At 36.3% G+C, this 20,901-nt stretch overlaps 1 protein-coding gene across 1 annotated transcript in view; it reads left to right on the top strand.

Moving 5' to 3' along the window:
- Window positions 1-19,008, top strand: part of Mrtf (Myocardin-related transcription factor) — a gene marked incomplete at its 5' end in the record, with an annotated part of 26,596 nt that extends 7,588 nt beyond the window's left edge. Inside the window, 2 exons of the mRNA XM_017611332.1 lie at window positions 10,858-10,923; window positions 13,274-19,008. Of these exons, the coding sequence (XP_017466821.1) occupies window positions 10,858-10,923; window positions 13,274-18,198 (4,991 nt within the window). The remainder of the gene's footprint in view (window positions 1-10,857; window positions 10,924-13,273) is intronic.
- Window positions 19,009-20,901: the final 1,893 nt, after the last annotated feature.

The raw sequence follows: 20,901 nt of genomic DNA, 5'->3' as shown, positions 1-20,901 counted from the left end.
TTGGCCTTTTAGCAAGAGGATTTTAAAATTTAAAAAAAAAAAAAAAAAAAAAAAAAAAAAAAAAAAATATATATTTTTATTTTTAAAACAATAAAAACCAATGAATAAAAAAATAATAAAAAAAAATTAATAAAAAAAATTAATAAAATGAAAATATGTAAGGCAAAAATAAATAAAAATATTTTTAAAAACTAAATGAAATTAATTTTTATTTCTTTTGAAAATCAAAAATTGAAGTACCTAAAATTTGAAAAAATAATATATTTTTTTTAAACGAAATCTAAAAGAAGATCAAATTTAAAAAGACAAAAAATAAAAATAAAATAAGATCTTAAAAATTAAATGAAAAACATATATTTTGTTAAAAAATAATGATATCTAAAAAAAAAGGAAGAATATATAAATAAAACAAGTTTCTAACAATTTAATAAAATGTTAAATGTTCTGTTTTAAACAATAAAATATATCAATTTAAAAAAATGAAACAAAAAAAAATGTATTAAAAAAAAAAATAAAATAAGTTCCTTAAAATCAAATGAAGTAAAATAATATATATATAATTCTTTTCTAACAGAACACTAAAAATCGCAACAGTTGGAGCGACACGAGCTAAATGATATACAAGTGCTTTCTCCCAAAATAGATTTTTACCACGAGGGGTGAATGAGAGAGCTTTTTTTAAGACTTTTGTGCTAGAATAACTAAGGTTTTTCGAATTATCTTGCCATCTGTCTTTCATTTGTCTTATAAAAGACATTTTACTAGATATCGTAACCAGAACTTCCCTGTTAACTTGGGGGCTCTCTTTGAAGGAGAGAGAAAGGAAACAATAAATAAAGACAAAAATTGTTCTATTGTTTATTATTTGCACGTCCAGCATCTCAGAAGAAGAAGAAGAAGACCACCTAAAATAGTGCTTAAATTTGCTTAATCGATTGCTTGATTGTCTTGTTGTTAGTTATTTTAATGAATCTTAAAATTAAAAAAAAAAAAACAATATCGTTGAATAAAAATTCCTTTAACACTCTTTAGTTATTTCGCAATGCGCAACTAGATAGATAAATACATACATACATATTTATTATACAAGCTGCCACCTTTTGGCATTTTCAGACAAAATTTCACACAAACAAAAGCGACCAAAATGTGTGTGCGATTTGTAATAAAAGCTCGTTACCGCCGCAACGTTGAGGTATAATGATGAATTTGTTTATAATGCATGGTGTGTGATTTCCTATGAAATATACATTTTCAATGCCAAACAAAATTTAGTTAGTACGAGTCGTCGAATTTGTAAACATTTTATATGCCGGATTCACATAGGAACCTTTGGCAAATTGGCAGCATTTTCATTATTTATTATGATTTTTTTTTTTGCTGTACAAATTGTGGCAAATTATATGTTATGATATAAATGTGCATACATACATACCTACCTATGTACATACATGTATACTATGTACTAGAGGTTGAATCCAACTGCTTTTTCTTTCCGCACAATTTTGGTTTTATGCATTTCACTTGCCATTGTTTTGCAAATATGTAAATATTTTGCGGGCAGCTACATTACTCGCGCGCTTCTTTCATACAAATGTAAATTTTCATTGATCAATTTCCGTTTTTCCCACACTCGTAACGTTTACACATTCCTTGCAGCGCATTTTACGATTCTCCAAATATACAAACGTACACTGCCATTAAATATGTAAGGCCAATAAATAAATACAATAAATTCTTTTGCGGCGCTTTTACAATTTTCTTCTGGGCATTTCATTTTAACTTGCTTGTTATTGTGGTTGTTGTTGTTTTTTTGTTTGTTGCTGTCCATTTGGCTGTCATGTAAATCACGTAATCGATTACGTTTTTGGCAAATGGCGCTATCGTTAGCTCACCATAGACTTTTATGTGTGTGTATATGTGAGCGCTCGTATATCTGTTGCACGTACGTATTGGTTTGTACGGCGTATTGTAATTTAAATGTTTTTTTTTTGCCGCCGCGTTCAGCACAAATACCCCAACAAAAAAAAAAAAAAACCAGTTGTAAACAATATTCCTCTGGCTATCAAGCGTACATGATGTGGCAGTGGGTGTGGGTAAAGCGGAAGCGCTTTGAAAAAAGTGAGGCAAAGCTTTTCATTTCATTCAAATTGGAACATTTTATTTCCCGCATTTCCGCAACATTGGAGTATGCAATGACACATGAAAATTAAGTTTAAAATTTCTTCACAGCGCTGTCAGAAATTGCCTTATATTTCGAATTGGGGTAGAAGGAATTTTAACTTACTTAAAATTTGTTTAAAAGGAAAGTCCCACATATATTTGTTTTCGTTTTCCTTCTTATTTATTGCAAATAAATTCTTACTTGGTTCCTCTTTAACGAAATACGAACAACAAATACGTGTAAATATTAAATATCACATGCCTTTACAGGTCCAAACTTTCAAAAAAAAAATAAATAAATAAAGAAAAATAATTACAACCAGCAAAATTTACAATAAAAAAATAAAAAAAAACTACTAACGAAAATAACTTTTCACAAGTAAAACCCCTTCCCAAATAAAAAAAAACTTATCACAAAACTTTTTGCAAAAAATAACTTTATACAAAAGAAACTTTTTACAAAATAAATTTTTTTACAAAATAAAACTTTTTACAAAATAAAATTTTTTATAAAATAAAACTTTTTACAATATAAAACTGCAAATAAAACTTTTTACAAAATAAAACTTTACAAAGTACACTTTATACAAAAAAAGAACTAAAAGATAATGTTAACTTAAATATATATTTTTTGCGCAAAAAATAGCTACAAAAGAAAATATCTTTAAAAAAACTTTACCAAAAACTAAAGAAAATCATTAAAAAAAGCGTATAATTTAAATGGTAACTAAAAATTTGCGTAAAAGTTTGTTTGCTATACGTATGTATGTATGTTGTGTTTAATAAAACAGACTCCCTGCAGAAGGCGCGAAGCCTCGAAATGCGTAGGAGGGATGAAAGAAAATTTACTTTCGTTTCTTTTTTTTCATCGGCCGAAGTAGGTCCATAACCCAACAAACAATTAAATAAGGACTTTGGCCCAAAATGATAACTAAAAAAAAAAACTTTTTTCAAAAAGAAATTTTACAAAAATACCTTTACCTTCAAAACAAATTTTTACAAAAATTTTAAACAAAAAAAAAAAAAATTTGCAAAACAATTTTTACTGAAATATCTTTTTAAACGAAAAAAAATTAAAAACAAACCTTTTTACAAAAAAAAAAACCTCATAAAAATTACAGGAAAGCACTTTTCAGAACGAACTACAAAAATGGAAAAAGCTATGCATTCATAAAAAAGGAAATACCATAGACTTTACAAATTGTTTAATAACAAAAGGTTTCTACGTGGAAATTAATGATATTTATTTCGCTCTTTTTTCAAGAAAACAATCGAATATTTTTCTTGTGAAAATATGTATATTAGGGTGGTTAAAAAACAGCAAAGTCGGAATTATAATGCTCTCACCCTCTAGGATTGTTCTATATCGAAAAAAAGTATACTACTTTTTTTTTTTTTTTTTTGAAATCAAAAAATATTTCGAGGTCNCAAAAAAAAAAACCTCATAAAAATTACAGGAAAGCACTTTTCAGAACGAACTACAAAAATGGAAAAAGCTATGCATTCATAAAAAAGGAAATACCATAGACTTTACAAATTGTTTAATAACAAAAGGTTTCTACGTGGAAATTAATGATATTTATTTCGCTCTTTTTTCAAGAAAACAATCGAATATTTTTCTTGTGAAAATATGTATATTAGGGTGGTTAAAAAACAGCAAAGTCGGAATTATAATGCTCTCACCCTCTAGGATTGTTCTATATCGAAAAAAAGTATACTACTTTTTTTTTTTTTATTTTGAAATCAAAAAATATTTCGAGGTCGGTCGCTCAAAGCGCTCAAAGTTTTCCATGTATTTTTATATGGGAAAAAAACAACTTTTCGTAGAAATCGGAAGACTCGGTTTATTTGCAGAAGATTTCCAGTAATAATACCCAATTGTTTATTTAACCATTTTTTAATACTAGCGATTTTTTTTTGGTCCCCCTATTGCATTTTTCGGGGTTTTTGGCGGACCTTTAAATTATAGTTGCGATGAAAAAATGGTTAAATAAAAAATTGGGTATTATTACTGGAAATCTTCTGCAGATAAACAGAGTCTTCCGATCGAAAAATATTGATTTTTAAGAATTCTATACCATTTCTACGAAAAGTTGTTTTTTCCCACATGGAAAATTTTGGGCGCTTTGAGCGACCTCTAAATATTTTTTGATTTCAAAATAAGAAAAATAGGGATAAATTTTTTCGGTATAGAAAATTCCGACTTTACTTTTTCACATGCATTTTTTTTTTACCAACCTAATGTGCACACAGCACAATTATTTCTGCAGCTGTTAAACTTGCGCGCTATTTTTTCGCGCCCTAAAAATCGTATGTTTTAAGTCATACTAATTTCGTGCTAAGACATCTCTTCACGCGCCCTATTTTCAAATATACGGCCATATTCGAAATTTTCATTATTTTCGCTTACCTTGCGTAGTTGTTGACCGAAATACGTTGCCATATTTTCACGTTCTAAAAAGTGTCTGTGTTGTTTTGATTTTTTTTTTTGTTTATTTCTGTTAAAAGTCAGCAACCTTCAGTTTCCGCCTTTGTACTACCGGCTGAGTAAATGAGTGCCTGTGCGTGGCATACGAATAGGCAGTTAGTTGGCAGCTCGTAGCTTAACCCACCAGTTGGCTGTCATCATCGTCATTTTTGACAGCTTCACATCAAAATGTTATGAGGCCTACGAAGAGAAGGTAGCGGCGGCAGCAGCAGAAGCAGCAGCGTTGGCGGCATAATCGATTAAAATTCATTCATAGATACTCGCAATTTTGTTTTGCTCCGTAAAACATAAAAAAGTAGCACCCAAAAAAAAAAAGATCAAAGTACGCGTTATGCGTCGTTGGCGTTCAGCTGAACTCGAAAAATACTACATCACGCACGTACATCGACAACGTCAGAAGCACTCCATGTTTTACCAGCGGAATTCAGTTTTTTTTCTTTTTGCTGACAACTTACTGACACGCGCGAAACATAATTTGGGAGTTGCTGTCATTTTGTAATTTTACATAATTGAAACTCAATTTTGCATTTCTGAATTGGTGTCTTTTGCTTTTGACTTATGTAAGTATGCTGCTACCAGTTCTGCATACATTTTGGTGGAATATTTAGTAGTTTTTTGGCAGTGGCATCAATCACTAATTTTTTTTACGACTTTAAGTTGCAATTAGGACCATAAACACAATATTCAACTTTAATATAAGATGTAGTTAATTGCTTGGTTTTATATAAAAGGACAGCTGACAGAATATTTCAATATCACTCATACGACATGGTTGACGTTCCCCAATTAAATACTGTGCTTCAAGTTAAGTTAGGCAGCGGTTTCGGTTGGAGCGACTTTTTATTCGCGCGACATCGCTTTGACGGTGAAATGCCTACATATATAGTGTGGTATATTGCGGTTTTGGTAAGCCACTTAACCATTGCAGTCTCACTCAAAAATGAAGAGTATCCTTTCTCAAGATTTAGGTATTCTGACAGGGGCCAAGATTACATATTGGAAGTGGTCAAAGCAAGGACGTCAATATACTCAAGAGCTCACAAAACTATTGCTCAAGGGAAATAAAATATCAAATTCACGACGCATATTAGGTGAAAATTTATTGAATTTATATTTTTTTTACAGATTTTGAAATATATAAAAAAAAACTATTAAACATTAAACAAACAAAAGAAATATAGCCAAATTGGTTAAAAATAGGGGGTTTCTATTATTTCGGCCAACAGTGTACATACCCCTTAAAACTTTCATCAAAATTTTAACGGCAAGTTTGAAGAAAAAAGCTTTGCTTTTTTTAAGTTTTGTTTGCTGATAATGTCTTTCGAACAATATTTTATTCAATTAATTTTTTATGAGAAATTATTGTGGAAAAAACAACAACAGTTTATAAAAGATAGAAGTTATAGCTGCCATTTCATAAAAAATGGTCTCAAACTCAATACAAAATTTTAATATGATTAAAAATAGAAAAGTTAATTACAAAAAAAAAAAAATAACTATTTTTACATTATAAATAGCATTTTAGCATTCCTTGTCTCTATTTTCCTTTCGATTATTTAATTTTTATTATTTTTGTACGAAAGTATAGCTATGTGAGTCATATAACCATGTAAGTCAAAAATTGAAACTTTCTACAGAAATTAGTAAAATTCGACAAAGTTGTATCAACATTTTTGAGCTTTTTAAATAGATTTCTGAGCAACACCTTCTACAAAAAAAAAAAAATAAAATGCCATAAGCTATAACCTGCATACTAAAAAATTCTCAAAATTTTGATTAAAAAGTTAAAAATTTTTATCAACATTAAAAAGTCGTTGAATTTTTATAAATTTTCTTTTTTTTTTTTGAAATTTTGATAACATGTTTTTTTTAGATAGTAAGCTATATTTTCATAGAAATTCAGAAATATTTTTTAAACAAAGAAAACTTGCTTAAATGTCATTTCCCTATTTACATTCTCGCCATCGGACATATTTTTTGATTCTTGAGACCAACGAAATTAATCTGTTTCTCAGCCCATTTTTTTGGGAATTTTATCATTTTAGTACCTAATGAAAATCCGCCATTAGCTTTCACGTAGATAGATAAAACTTGAGCCGCTCCATATATACGTATGTACATATATATATTTTTTTAATTCTTTCTTTTTTTTAACAATTTCACTCTCAACGGTGTCTACTTCTCTTCCTCGACCTCTGTTCTTAGTATTTGTTTTTTCTAATATTTGTTGCTGTATTTCCTTAACACATCTGTGATATTCATTCAAGGCGACCTGCTGCGGCTAAGTTTCCCACTTAAGTACTTAAATTTTTTTTCTTTCACTTAAATTTGAATACTTATGACATGTTTGTTCATTTTGGTTGTCGGCAGCGAAATTTAAGTGAAGTGTGCTTTGTTGTTTTTTTTTTTTGTTCTTAGCGTTATACAGAAAAGCATAAGTGTTGCATTTACATACATACCTATGAATGTGCGTGAAAATGGCACAAATTCGTGTGTATTGTATAAGGCATAGATATTATTTCCTAGTAGCTTGTTAAGCAATATTCATACGCAGTGGCACTGATTTAAATTTATTTCAACATATTTCCCCAAATGTCTGACGTCATTGCCATAATTAGCTGTGTTTATTTTATTTATTTTCCATTTGTTTATGCCTTTTGGGTGATATTTATAATGATTTGCGATTTTTTATGTTTAAGAATTTGATAGAAATGTATCAAATTTAATTTGCTTCTACGCAATTCTGTACACCACTGCGTATGAGCAACCTTAATCTCGAATAAAAGTCAGACCTAAATTATTTGAAACGCTTGGAAAAATCGTCGGTCCCATGATTTAATGTTTTTTTTAAAGCATAAATTCACTGAAAACCCTCAAAGCACAACAAATTAATCTCGAATCGCGTAAACTCATTCGCCCACCAATCAAAAACAAACCAAAAAAAAAATTTGTATGTGTTAATTTCGTTTTATGCTCCTTAACCTTGTTATGACGCTAAAGCAAACAGCGTACTTTGTACGTTACTGCTGCTGCTCTGTCTTAACACGTCATAAAAATAATAACTTGTACGCCACTGCTTGGCACCCCGCTCTCTTTATTAAGGCTATTAGTGGTCCTTCTTCTACACAACTTTGACAACTGCGTTCTATGCTACCAAAATTTTACTTTCACGCAGTCTAAATATGTATGTAAATAAATAAATTAAAAAGTTGACACTGACTTTGCCCTAATATTTGTTTATTTTCGCTTCTCAGTCCGCTTGCTTGCTCAAATGTGTTGAAGCATATTTTACTGCATTTTAATTCCTTAATTTTCGTTTCGCTTTGGCGCACTCAATGCCCCCCCCCACTCACAGGGCGAGGGTGTTTATTGTTTCGTGTGGGTTGACATAGCTCATACTTTTCCTGAAAATCTGTTGACTATTTACTGCTATTTGCTTGTAGTAGAAATTTTGTTCCGAGAAAAGGCTCGTTGTTTATTTTGACAATTTTTTTATTATTTTTTTTTGGTAATTTTCGTTTCTTTCCTTGATGCCGCTTATCTTGTCACCGACGTGGTTTCCTTGTTTAGACAAATTCCCTTTGTTTTATTTAAGCACAGATCTAGATATGCTAATTGTCAAGCTTTTTGCCAGCTTTTTCCATTCCTTAGGAAAATTAGCTGGGTCAGATCTGGCCTACCATTGAAAAATGCTTACATGCTTAAAAGAATATATCCTGAAAAAATAAGAAAAAATTGTATACCCATCGTCCTTCGTACCACTGACGAAATATTTACATGCATATATGTATGTATGTATATTAGACTGTGCTCTAAATTTTTTTTTGTTGAGATTTTTTCGGCATGTAAAGTCGGATCTTAAAGTGCGATATATCGATGTTCTTGACTCAGGGGGAAAAATTTTTTGTTTCAAAATTCATTGGCCTTAAATACGCCGTTTTAGTACTTACCCACCAAGCCATCCTAATTTCAGTAAATTAAAACTCGCCAAAAATCATTAAACTTTAATAACTTGGAATTATTATTTTTTGGCCGAATGTAGCGGTCACCTTTGTAATTTTTCGTCATATCTTCGGCACTTATAGTCGGATTTCAAAGGACCTGAAATTTAAAAAGTAAAAATAGATAACAAAATTCAAGTCCTAAAATTTACATAAGTTAAAAAAATATTCTTATAATTCTTTTTAATACCAAATCTAAAAATAAAATGAAAATTAAAGTAAAAAAAATACTAAAAAGTTCCTTAACATTCAACTAAATTTAAAAAAGTATTTTTCTTTAAAAAAAGTCAAGTCTAAAAATAGAAAGTAATTTAAACTAAAAAGGAAAAAACGTCAATTAATATAAGAGAAAAAAATGGTAATTAAAAAATAAAAGTATAAAAATTTTATCAAAAATGAAATATTTTTCTTTCTAAAAAATTAAAATCTTAAAATTAAAAGAAAATTATATTAGGAAAGGAAACAAAAATTAATAAAAAATATTTATTTAAACATTAAATGAAATTACAAATATATCTTTCTGTTTAAAGCAATTAAAAATTAAAACTAAAATAAAATAAGTTTATAGAAATCAAATTAAATTACAATTTTTTTTTTAAATATTTTAATTTTTAGGACAATTAAATCAATAATAAAAAATTAAATTAAAAAAATTAAAGTAGGAAAAAGAATAAAAATCCGCTCCCCCGAATGGCACCCCAGTGCTTTGCACATTCGGCTATTGGGACTGTTGGAGCGGTACAAAATGATATACAAGTGCTTTCTGGCAAAATAGCTTATATCACTATGGGTGCTGAATGAGAGGGCTTTTTTCTAAGACTTTTGTGCTATGTAGAATAAGAGTAAGTCTTTTGAACTATCTTGCCATCTGTCTTTCACTTGTCTTGTGAAAGAATTTTAACTATATTAGCCAGAATTGCCCTGTAAAGCTCTTCAAAAATCATTAAACTTTTGCTAATGAAGTATTGTAATTATTACAGTAGAAATGTAGCCCCGTAAAGCTCTTCAAAAGAAAGAATTGTAATTATTTCAGTAGAAATATTTATAAAAATCCCTTTTACTGAATATACATACTTAGGTGTCACTGGAAAATTAAAAAAAAAAACAACCCCTAGGTTTTGCAAATTTTTATTTTTATTTTTTTAATTGACTTGGCAAAATATTTTAGACTTCCAAGAATTTTAACATGGGGTGACCGGCAAGGTTTATTTCTTAATTTTGCTTTTTTCCTTTCGTTTACTTATAAATAATAGGAATTACCCCCTTCGTGTTGTAATCTCCTTTTTCCAATAGGCATAAACTGCGGTTAAGGCTTGGTAGGAATCAACTATAAGAGTAACTTTTTTTGTTTGCTTTTAAGGTGGTACAGTCTAATGTACTAATACCTCCTCTTCCTTCATTTTCCTGCAGCTGTATCTTCCTGATTTAGATCATAATTGCTTTGTATTTGTTCGCATAAATCTTGTATTCCTATTACACTTGTCTATTTGATATTTTGTGCCACCTCAATGGCAATTTGTTTCATACATATATACATACATATGTACATGTATTTGTCTCGAAGTTCAACGTTTTATCGTATGTCACAGTTCACCAACTGCCATTATTTACACTCGCACTGTTTTCATAAAATGCTTTGGCTCCCCATTAATTTGTGGTTTTTGTTCTGTCAGGAAGTTGTTTGGGCGGATATCAAAATTCAATGTTTTCATTATTTCTAATTTAATTTGTCTTTTATTGCCATCCGGGTTTCCTGGCCATTTCCATTACTTTTGCTTTTAAGTCACACAAAATTACTTTATTACTACATTTACTGCAATTTAAATCACTGAAAGTTCAGCTTGCTTTAAAAGTTACTTTTCAGTGACTCCTAAATGTTCTAGTAAATAAATCTCGGCGCGTCTACTTATTTTATATTTAAGTTACCATGTATGTATGTATGTATGTATGTGTGTGTGTGTATTTCAAAGCCCCCCTTATTTACCAGCTTATATTGTACTCATACATTACTATGTTTTTCTTTCTCTTCTTTCTCTTATTAATGAATGTGCTGCTTTACGTCGCTTAAACGCTTTTATCAACAAATACAACAAATGATAATGTTGACTTGTCATCGCGCGACGCTAAACGTTCGGTCACTTGTGACTTGACTTACATCGCAAATCCTTTGATATGTGGTTACTTTTACGATTTGGTTGGTCGATGCAGCGCTTAAAGTGAAACTAATGGTGAGAAGACCACATTCACAGCTCGTCGAACAGGGGATCATACCACGTAAGTATATACGCGGAGTACTTTGGCATTTTATTTAAGTATTATAAATTTCTACGTAGTGGGTTGTTCGTATTTCAAAGTATTGGTATCGGTTTGAAAATTACTTTTCTAGAGTATTCAACTTGTATATTCTTAAGTTTGCTGTGTTTCGTGTTGGTGTAGGTGTAGTATTTTTTTATGTTACTTGCTTTTGGAAAACAACTGCGTATGTGAAGAGAGTTTGGTGCTGATACTAACCACTATACTATCGAGGAATTACAAATATTTCAACTTAAGATAAAATACATATATATACCATCCATATAATGTACTTATGTAAGTGAAGAATTGTTTTTATTTAAGTACGCCCTTTTTCGCTTTTCCCCAGCAGCAGTATAAAAGTCTGTGCAAGTGGGATCCCAGGTCAGGTACCCAGGAAGTTGCTTGATGTCCTTTATATTTACTAAAACATTGTCGTTTCTGTTGAAAGGATGGCCGAAGAGTTTGGCCTGACCTATCTAAGGATCCCACCGCTCCCTGGTACTTACTGCGTTCCGAGTGTACCCACTCAGTAATTATGGCACTCGAAGAGGACCAACTGAGACCACAGAATGGTTCAGGTCCCGAAAAGGCAGTTAGCGATCCTTTTCATGCCAACTCGTCGGCGCCCTCGTTGCCTTCGATTCCACAATGACCTGGTACCAAGCACAGTGTTACGGTTTTTTTTGCAGCGTGTCAAAGCAGTCTCTAACCAGCTTGGATTTCATAGTCCTGTTCGAAAGGGCCCGGATATCTGCTTGGCTATCTGGAAAGACAACTAGAAAGGCGGCCTTTAAACCCTTTTCAATGTTTAACTTTGCGCCGTTTAAAACTGCGACTATTTCAGCCTAAAACACCGTGGCCCATTTGCCCATGGGAATTGCAAGTTTGGTGCTAGAGGCAAAAATACCTGCACCTGCTTTGTCCTCCATCCTTGAACCGTCTGTGCACCAGTGTACGTATTTGAGATCAATTGCAGGGAGCCCTTTTGCCCAATCTTCGCGATTTGGTATTCTCACTTGGAACTTTCTGCCAGAGCAAACCTCTTTGGTCATGGAATCAGAGATTCCTCATATTTCCAATACTGGTATCTTTCCTAGAATACCTGCATGAAACTCCTTTGTTAAGAAGCCGGCGTTAGATAGTCGAAGTTACAGCTCCCTTGTGGCTGCTGTTTCCTGGATAAAAATATGGAGATGAGTCCAGCCCAGGAACGATTCTAGAGTCGCAGTTGAACACGTTCTTATAGATCCAGTCACGGATAGGCATGCAAATCTTTGAGGTTTGTTAAGGCGAAGTATCACAGTTTTTTGCAGTGTCTTCTGCCATCATGCTATGGATGCATAAGATACAATCGGACGGTCGATTATGCGGTAGAGCCACTCTATCAGCCTTGAGCTCAATCCCATGGTTAATCATTTGATTCCTAGTACAATAAAAACTTTGTGCAAAAACTAGGAAAATTTGATACAACTTCCAATAATTTTCATAAATAGACTTACTTATCAGGATTTTTTTAGAAATATTTCGGGCATGTAATTTTGTAGGCAGCTGAATTTGCAGATTCAAGTTAGAAGTTTCTACAAATTAATTAATTTTTAAATTTTTTTTTGTCAACGGTCTTACACATTTTCTTCCACACAATGTATGATTTATTTGTATATGTGTATATCCAATTCACATCAATTTCATGTTTCTAGTCGTTGCTTAAGTGGTTTGCTTTTAATCCAAAATAGCTTTCTTTCGGTTTCCACTTTCCAAGTTGAATAAACCACGCATGTATCTATTTATAGAATTTCGCTATTTGTATCCACCTCATCGATAGACTTCGATGCTTTTTGTTACATACATACTTCGTTTAAAATGTTTACATAAACTTTAGCAAAAAGATTTAATCGTAAAAGCTAAGCAGACGCACTGCCAAGGGAAATTGATGTTTGCATAAATGAAATTCAAACTCAATTTGAATTTTAACTAGCAGCAGCATACTTTCGAACTCATACGCTTCATTATTTCGTTCCTCGCACAGTAAACGATTGATGGAAAATTGATGCTGCAGGCATTTGTGATTGACAAGGCATATTTTAAGGCGCCCTTGCTTAGCACTTCACTAACACACATACATACATACATGCATACCATTTGTATGTCAGCAGGCAGCAGATAGACGTCTCTCCACCACTTAGCTTCGTTTTCACTGCACTTTGCATTTGAATATATATTTTTGTTTACATATGCTAATATCAAAATGTATTTACTTTTTAAAAGATTACTTAACCTCTTCTAATGTATATACATGTACTATGTACGTAACTGTGCTTTTTCCTTACAGCCTTGAAGACCTCGCCCGCCATACACGAGCAATGCAAACAATTGGAGCGCGCCAAAACCAGCGATTTGCTGAAGGCAAAAATACAACAGCGACCAAATCGTGAGGATTTGGAACGTCGCCACATATTGGAGGAAGATGAGTGTCATATCGATCCGAGTTTGGCGGAGAAACAGCGCATGCTAAAGAAAGCACGCTTAGCCGACCAACTCAATTCACAGATACAGCACCGTCCGGGTCCGCTTGAACTTATCAAAAAGAATATCCTACACACCGAAAAGCCGATTGAGAAGATTGTCAAAGAGGGTTTGGTGTCATTCAAGGCCACAAGCGAGGGTTTACTCACACGTCCACAGCATCCACATAGTTATGTCACCTACGACGAGGACTCGCAGAGCTCTGAGAGTGACACACGCCAGACGCCACCACGCGCAGGTGAACAGCCCCTCCCCGTCGGTCAGGGTGAAGCTTTGCAGGCTGCTGCTGCTGCTTGCGCAGGCGTTGTTACGGTAGCATTAACTATACCTACTAGCAGTGGGCCGGTGGTTGTGACATCAGCACCGTTGCTGCAAAGCAGCACGCCGGTAGCTAGTAAGGCATCTACTGTGCCCCCACCACCACCACCACCGCCGCCTGTACCATTTGCCAGCGGCATAAAGGTAAAGCAAGAGACCGCAAATCTATTTGAAGAGCTATGCCAGTCTGTGGCTGGACCATCGGCAAGTCCTGGCGGAAATTTTCTACCAATGGTGTCCTCCCCTGCCTCCTTGACTTCGACCATTTCTTCGCTGAGTCCACTGTCTTCTATAGCTTCGCCATCATCACAGTCACTTACGCCACTTCCGCCGCTGAGCTGCCAGATGTCACTGGCCAAATCGGATGCACCGGGCAAGGAGAAGAACAGGAAAAAATCGAAATCGAAGCCTGCTTGTAAGGCGCGCACGATTAAGTTCCACGAGTACAAGGGTCCGCCGAATGCTGCGCAAAAGCTGATCAGCGAAAGCAGTCAGCCGGAGGAGACATCATATCAATTGATGTTGGAACAGCAAAACTGTTTGCTCAAATTTCTCGAAACGCTCAACAAGAATCAAACAATAGTGCCGGCAACCACAGGCGCTGCGGCAAGTACGGGCGGGAATGCCAGTTCAGTCGGTGGTTTGGTGACAACGGTGGCCAAATTCAGCGCTACAGCGGCTACAACAGCTGCTACAGCAACGAAAATATCAACTGCGCTGTCTTCTCCCACGCCAGCCACACCTTTGTCCAGCGTGACGGCGGCAAGCGATGGCACGAGCAGCACAGCCTCACCAGCTAATTCAACATTTTCGATTATTTCGACTCCACGTCCGCCGCCACTTCCATCGCCGGCACTCTCCGTAGCATCCTCTATACCGCCCAGCCCGGCTACCAGCTACGCTGAGTCCACATGCTCCACTACGGACATTTCTCGATTGGAAAAGATGAAAGTCTCGGACTTGAAAATGCACCTGAAGCGTCGAAATTTGCCTGTTTCTGGTCCGAAACCGCAACTAATTGAACGCCTAAAACCTTTTTTGCCACTAGACGCGACCGAATGTTCGACTATTGTGAATACACCCGCCTCCACGGCTTGTTCAGAGATTGCCTCCATATCCGCGGGTGAAGCTATGGACGCCACTAACACGGCAGTGTCCGATGTGCCCGTGTCCATGATTGTGAATTCCCCGCATACCGGAGCGTCAATGTCACCCGAGCGGCATACGCTGGAGCACGAGCAAATGGATATCGTGCAGCACGTGGACTCGCCACGTCCGGTACCTTTACAAACGATTCTACAACCAAAACCGCAGGCAGCCACCATCATTTTGACGAACGACGATTTGGTGCGCGAGCAGAAGCGACAAATCGACGAGCTGCAGCGTCAGTTACAGCGTTCGCAACAAGAACTGCAACAGATGCGCCAGAAGCAGCAACAAAAGCAAACTGTCACCGCACAGGTGATGAACGCCCTGCCAACGCAGCAAATTACGCTCATCACCACCACAACGGCACCACATTGCGCGCCACTCACCGTCTTGCCACAGATAAAAGAAAATATTGCCGTACCTGCCAAGGTAACAGCAAAATCGCAGGCTGCCAAAGTAAACGCGGCTAATGCAGCGGCTCACAAGGCAAATGCCACCAATACAACTGCGGTGACACCGCAGGCAATGAGCCAGAAAATGGTGGTAAAGCAGCAATTGGAGGCGAAGATCCAAAAACAGAAACAGGCGGCAGCTGCGGCCGCGGCTGCTGCAGCAACACAGGCAAAACAACATGCGCAGCACGTGCAGGCTCAAGCCTTGGCGCAGGCGCAAGCGCAGGCACAATTGCGACTACTCACATCCACGCAAAAGACACAAACTTTACTCATTCCAACAGTCACAGCGACTACGACGACAACGACGATGGGGACACAAAAGATGGCAAACGCAGCGCGACAGAAGAATTCAACCATCGGCAACACAAATTTAAAGGGCAACAATGCGTCCAACACAAATGCTACTACAACAACAATCCTTGCCAATCAAATACCGCTGGCGGCAAAGACGCACAACAATTTGGGACTCGTGTGGAACGAGGGCAATCAGACGATCTTCCTGGTCGGGTTGAACGATCAGCACATGACGGCGCATACGATCGGCAATATCTCGCTGGCAAACGCAAGCCCTGCCACGAAGAAGCTGCTGAATGGACATCAGCGCACCAGCTCGCTGCCCAGTATACTCTTGCCCATCGGCACGCCGCAAGGGCACGAGCCACAGCAGCTGATTGAGGCCAAGCCGGTCATTACACAACAACAATTGCAGCAGTTGCAACTGCAGCAGCAACAACAACAGCAGCAGCAGTACCACAATCGTGCCTTCCAGCCAACGCAACAGATCATACACTTGGATATAAAACCACAAAATCTTCCACCGCCGCCACCACCGCCGCCGCAGTACGAGGAGGCCACGAAGCAGTTGGCGGCCAAGGCCAATTTGGCGCATATCAAAATCAAGGAGGAACCGAACACCGGTCGCAGCACGCCGCACACACACACAAACTCGGTTACCACGCAGACCACAAGCAAGCGCAAGAACGCTGTCAAATCGGAGAAAGTGACAGATGTGCTCAACATTCTCGTCAAGCAGGGTGAGCTGCCCGAGAGCGTGCTGGAGCCCATAACGCCCGTGACGCCGCTTACACCAGGCGGCAGCAATGCACTGATGACAGACATGAGCGGCAACTTGATATTCAATACCAGCACCTCTTCCGATGCGTTGGCTGCTTCAGGTGCGTTGGTGCCCAAGCTGGAGCCGCGCAGCAGCCCAATGCCTGACAGCGGTTTGTCCACACATCCCATGGATACAACACCTTGCACGCAACAGCAGCGACAGCGACAGATGCAGCAGCGGCGGGAAGCGCAGAGCGATATGGACAGCGTTTTCCAAATGTTCAACAGCGGTAGCGATGTGCCGTCTTCAGGGATCGGTTCAGCGCTGACCAGCGGCTTCATTGAAAATATCGACATGGCCTCGCCATTGCAGCCCAACGCACATATTGATGCCGAGAATGTGGCAAATACATTGGACATTTTCCTGGAGCAACACCATTCCACACCACCGCCACTTGTGCCCACTAGCGGAGGCGGAGGCGGAGGCATAAACTTACATCATCATCAGCACCAACACCAGTCGCCCACGCACCACGATATGCTTAGCAAGGCGTCGAGCACGCCAGAGCGGCCTATGGGTCACGCGGTGGGCAGCCCAGATGCGAAACTTAATCACTTCGATGAGTTTGAGCTGCTCGAGTTGATGTCACAGCAGCTGGAGATGGACATCGGTGACGATGCCAGCAACTTCGTCGGTGGTGGTGGTGGTGTTGGCCTTAATCCTGCCCATCATCAGAACTTACATCATTCCAGTGGCGACAGCAAGGCTGGTTGCGCCAATGGCGTCGACTCCTCACCAAATGGTGCTGCTCAAACACTGAATGGACTGCGACGTGACATGAATCCAAGCTTGCAGCCATCGATCAACGAGCTTATACAACAGCAACTGCAACAACAGAGCCAGCAACAACACGCATACCATTCATTGCATCACAATAATAACAGCAATAACAATGGCGCTGTAATGCACGCTGGAGTGGCTGACGTAGACTTCGATGCGGAGAGCTTTGTAGCGCAACTTACGCAAGCGAGTGGTGAGCATAGTGGCATGGCTAGCAACAACAATCTCTCGCATTATAATCGCAGTATGTTGGATGACCTTGGTAGCGTCACAGACGGCGGCAGTCCACACAACAACAATTGTCACAATGGCAATAGCAGCCTGGCTTCAAGCAGTGACAGCCACCAGCATCACCACCACCAACACACAAATGAGCGTGGCCACAGTCACAGCAGCGCTAATCACTTCAGTGCTACGCCTATGGATGTTTGCGATGATTTCGATAATCCGCTAGGCAGTTTCAGCTTCTCTACATTCTCGCCAGACTCGAATATCAATACGCCACCACATCCATTCGGGAGCGGCAGCGACGGTGGCAGTAACAGTGCCATATTGAATGGCGCTTGTATTAATGGTGAAGCAAATATGGGTCTTGGCATAGGTGGTGGCATGGTGAGTGGAGTTGGTGGCGCTCCGGCGACAGCCTCCTCTAGCTGCGGCATGCAAGCAAACGCCTCTCTGGGTGGTATGGGTGAACAAATGTCAATTTGTGGCATGGCCAATGGACTTGGCGGCGAGGGAAGCGTAATGATGGGCGGTGGTGGCGATGCCGATGGCAGCGGTATGGGGGGAGAGAGTGCAGTAACGTCAGCGGGTGGTGGTGATAGCTTTGGGGCGGCTGGTGACATATTCGATTTGTTCAATATGGACGACTATAAAATGTCCTGGGGCGAGGGAGATTTTGCGGTGTAAGCGAGCAGAGAGAGAGGGAGAGTGAGAGAGAGAGATGGGTGAGCAGCGAACTAGCATTAGAGAGAGGAAGAGAGTGTGAGGCAGGGCGGCAAAGTAGCGATTGCTTAGTGCAGTGGGCGTTTGTTTACTGGCTAGCTGTTGTGTTGTGCGTCGCCAGACGGACGTGGTGGAGGCGATAACCGTTTGGAATTAAGACGGTGCCCGGAGGACGGCAGGAAATCGAATTAATGCTAATGGCTTTGTAGAAAGTCTTTGCGGCGGCGGCGGCGGCTGCAGTGACCGAGAGAGAGACACTGCCAGTGTGGGAGTTTTAGAAAGGTTTATTAGGCAATTATTCTGTGGGAGAGAGGGTTTGCATGCGTAGCTAACAGTGTTTGGTTTGCACTGTGTGCAAATGAAAAGCAGAAGGAAATATTTGTATGCACATTATCAGCTGCGCGGTGTTACACAATCACCAAAACATACATATGTATGTATGTGTACATTCAAACTTATTCCTTTTTTATTACTACTATATTTAATATATTTATATAACTATATCTAATGGAGTCACCCCTACTTTGAAAAAGAAAAATGCATTTAAAATTAATTAAATAAAACCAAAACAAATGACGCTTGCAATGTAAGCGGAAATTTCCATGTGGAAGCTGAGCAGCTGATATTGCGGATAGAAATATTTTCTTACGGAATGGGTGTAGGTATATTGATGCCGAGTAGGAGTGCATAAGGAAATGGGAAAGAGGTAGTCGGAAGACATGTTAAAGGGCGTAAATGTAATCAAGATCATTCCAAAAATTACACAAAAAAAAATAAAACAGTAAACGATACAAAAGTGAGGAAGGTGCAGTGTTTGTAGCGAGTTTTCGATGAAGTGGGAGAGTTCATTAAGGGAGTTAAAAAAAATATATATATACATACATATGTATATATCTGTATATGCAGCTGAGCAGCCAAGTCGCCACCTACGCCGCCAACAGCCGTCACAGCTTACAAAGCAATAAGAGTGTAAAAGATAAAGAAACTAAAAAAGGGGGGAGGCATGCCGCCAAACATTCTTTCATTTATATTTTAGTATGCAGAAATTGTAAATAGTTTTAAAAGGATTATTTTACTTTAAAAATATAAAACAAAAAAAATTGAAAAATGACAAAATTACTACTACTTACACACGTAAACAAAAATACTTACATACAAGCAAATTTATATAGGAAACACTTTAAAAAAAGTAAATTAAAATTTGCGCAAATGTTAAAAAATTTGATATTTACAAAATATGTATGTGAAAAGTATTTCCTTGGAGGAAAGAAAAAGCCTTTTTTAAATAAGTTTTGTTTTTTAATGTTAAGAATAAAAGAATATGTCTGTTGTTTATTAAAATGCAAATTATTGATAAAGAAATTTTCCGAAATTATGCAAAAAGATACAATATTGTTGATTCAGCGATGTCATCACGGCCATGTACGAGTTAGTGTATGAAAATACATACATATATATTTTTTGTCTAAAGTAATTTTAGTATAGAACGCGAAATTATTGTAAAAATAGGAGCAAAAATTTGCTTACAATTTTTAAGTGGAAATTAATTTTTGATGAGGGAATTCACAAGTCGTCGTGAGCAACTTAGTGGCGCAAGATCGTAAAATTTTGTGTGTAAAATAATATTTGAAATGCTTACAGGTGAATTTTTATATGGACAACAAAATGTTTTTAAGCTAAGCTTTCTAGGCTGTAAACTATTTGAGAACATTTTAACAACGCTTGAGAACGCTTACAACATTTTATGAATGCCCCCATTAGAAAAGAAAACAATGTTTAACATGTAAAATGCCAATTATGTTAACTAAAAACAATAATTATTAAGTAATGAAAAAAAAATTACATATAAAAAATCGCAGAATTTAGCAAACAATTATGCTAACGATTTTATAATCAATGTATTTAACGTTCTTAAATATTCTTTTATGCTGTTGTGTTATGCTTAACATACGCAGATTTAATTGAAATTTATTGCAACAAGTAAATTTAAAAAGATTCTTAACTACAATTCCGTTTTAATTGTTCACTTCTTTAATAATGCATAAATGAAATACATATTTTTTAATGCTACACGCAAGCGTACATATTTTATGATATTTAAATAAATTTTACAATTCATTTAATTAGTTTAAATATACTTCTTGAAATTAAATTCTATGCCATACTTATATTAATAATAAAAAATAAAAAATAAATAAATATTAAATAAATTAATAAGCAAGCGACTAGGTACTTAGTAATATTTATGTATGTATACACACACATAATCCACGAAAATTCTCATTCTAAAAAGTAACTCACTTAAATAAAAAAAAATATATATATATTAATTTAATTCAAACATTCAAACATAAAAAAAAACATTTTAAATTATTTAACGCCGCTTTTTCATTGAATAAAAAAAAAAACATTCAGTAAATTTTAAGCTCAACATTAACTTATAGTATACTGTTTAAATTTAAAAATATATAAAAACTTAACTGTTGAAAAATATCTATATCTATAAATAAGTATGAATAAATGCTTTTTAACGTTATCATTTTAAAATAAAATGCTTAGCATGCAAAAGAAAAATAAAAAGGTCAAATGCTGTCTGACACATACTTATGTACGTAGGAAGCGTTACGCTAAATAGCAGCGAAGTGCTTACTTAAATATGCTACACGC

This window comes from Rhagoletis zephyria, unplaced genomic scaffold (assembly GCF_001687245.7).
Source record: "Rhagoletis zephyria isolate East Lansing unplaced genomic scaffold, Rhagoletis_zephyria_1.1 Rzeph_scaffold_00395, whole genome shotgun sequence".
Lineage (NCBI taxonomy): Eukaryota > Metazoa > Arthropoda > Insecta > Diptera > Tephritidae > Rhagoletis > Rhagoletis zephyria.
The sequence above is the reverse complement of the archived record's forward strand: the minus strand, read 5'-3'. Positions and strand labels throughout refer to the sequence as shown.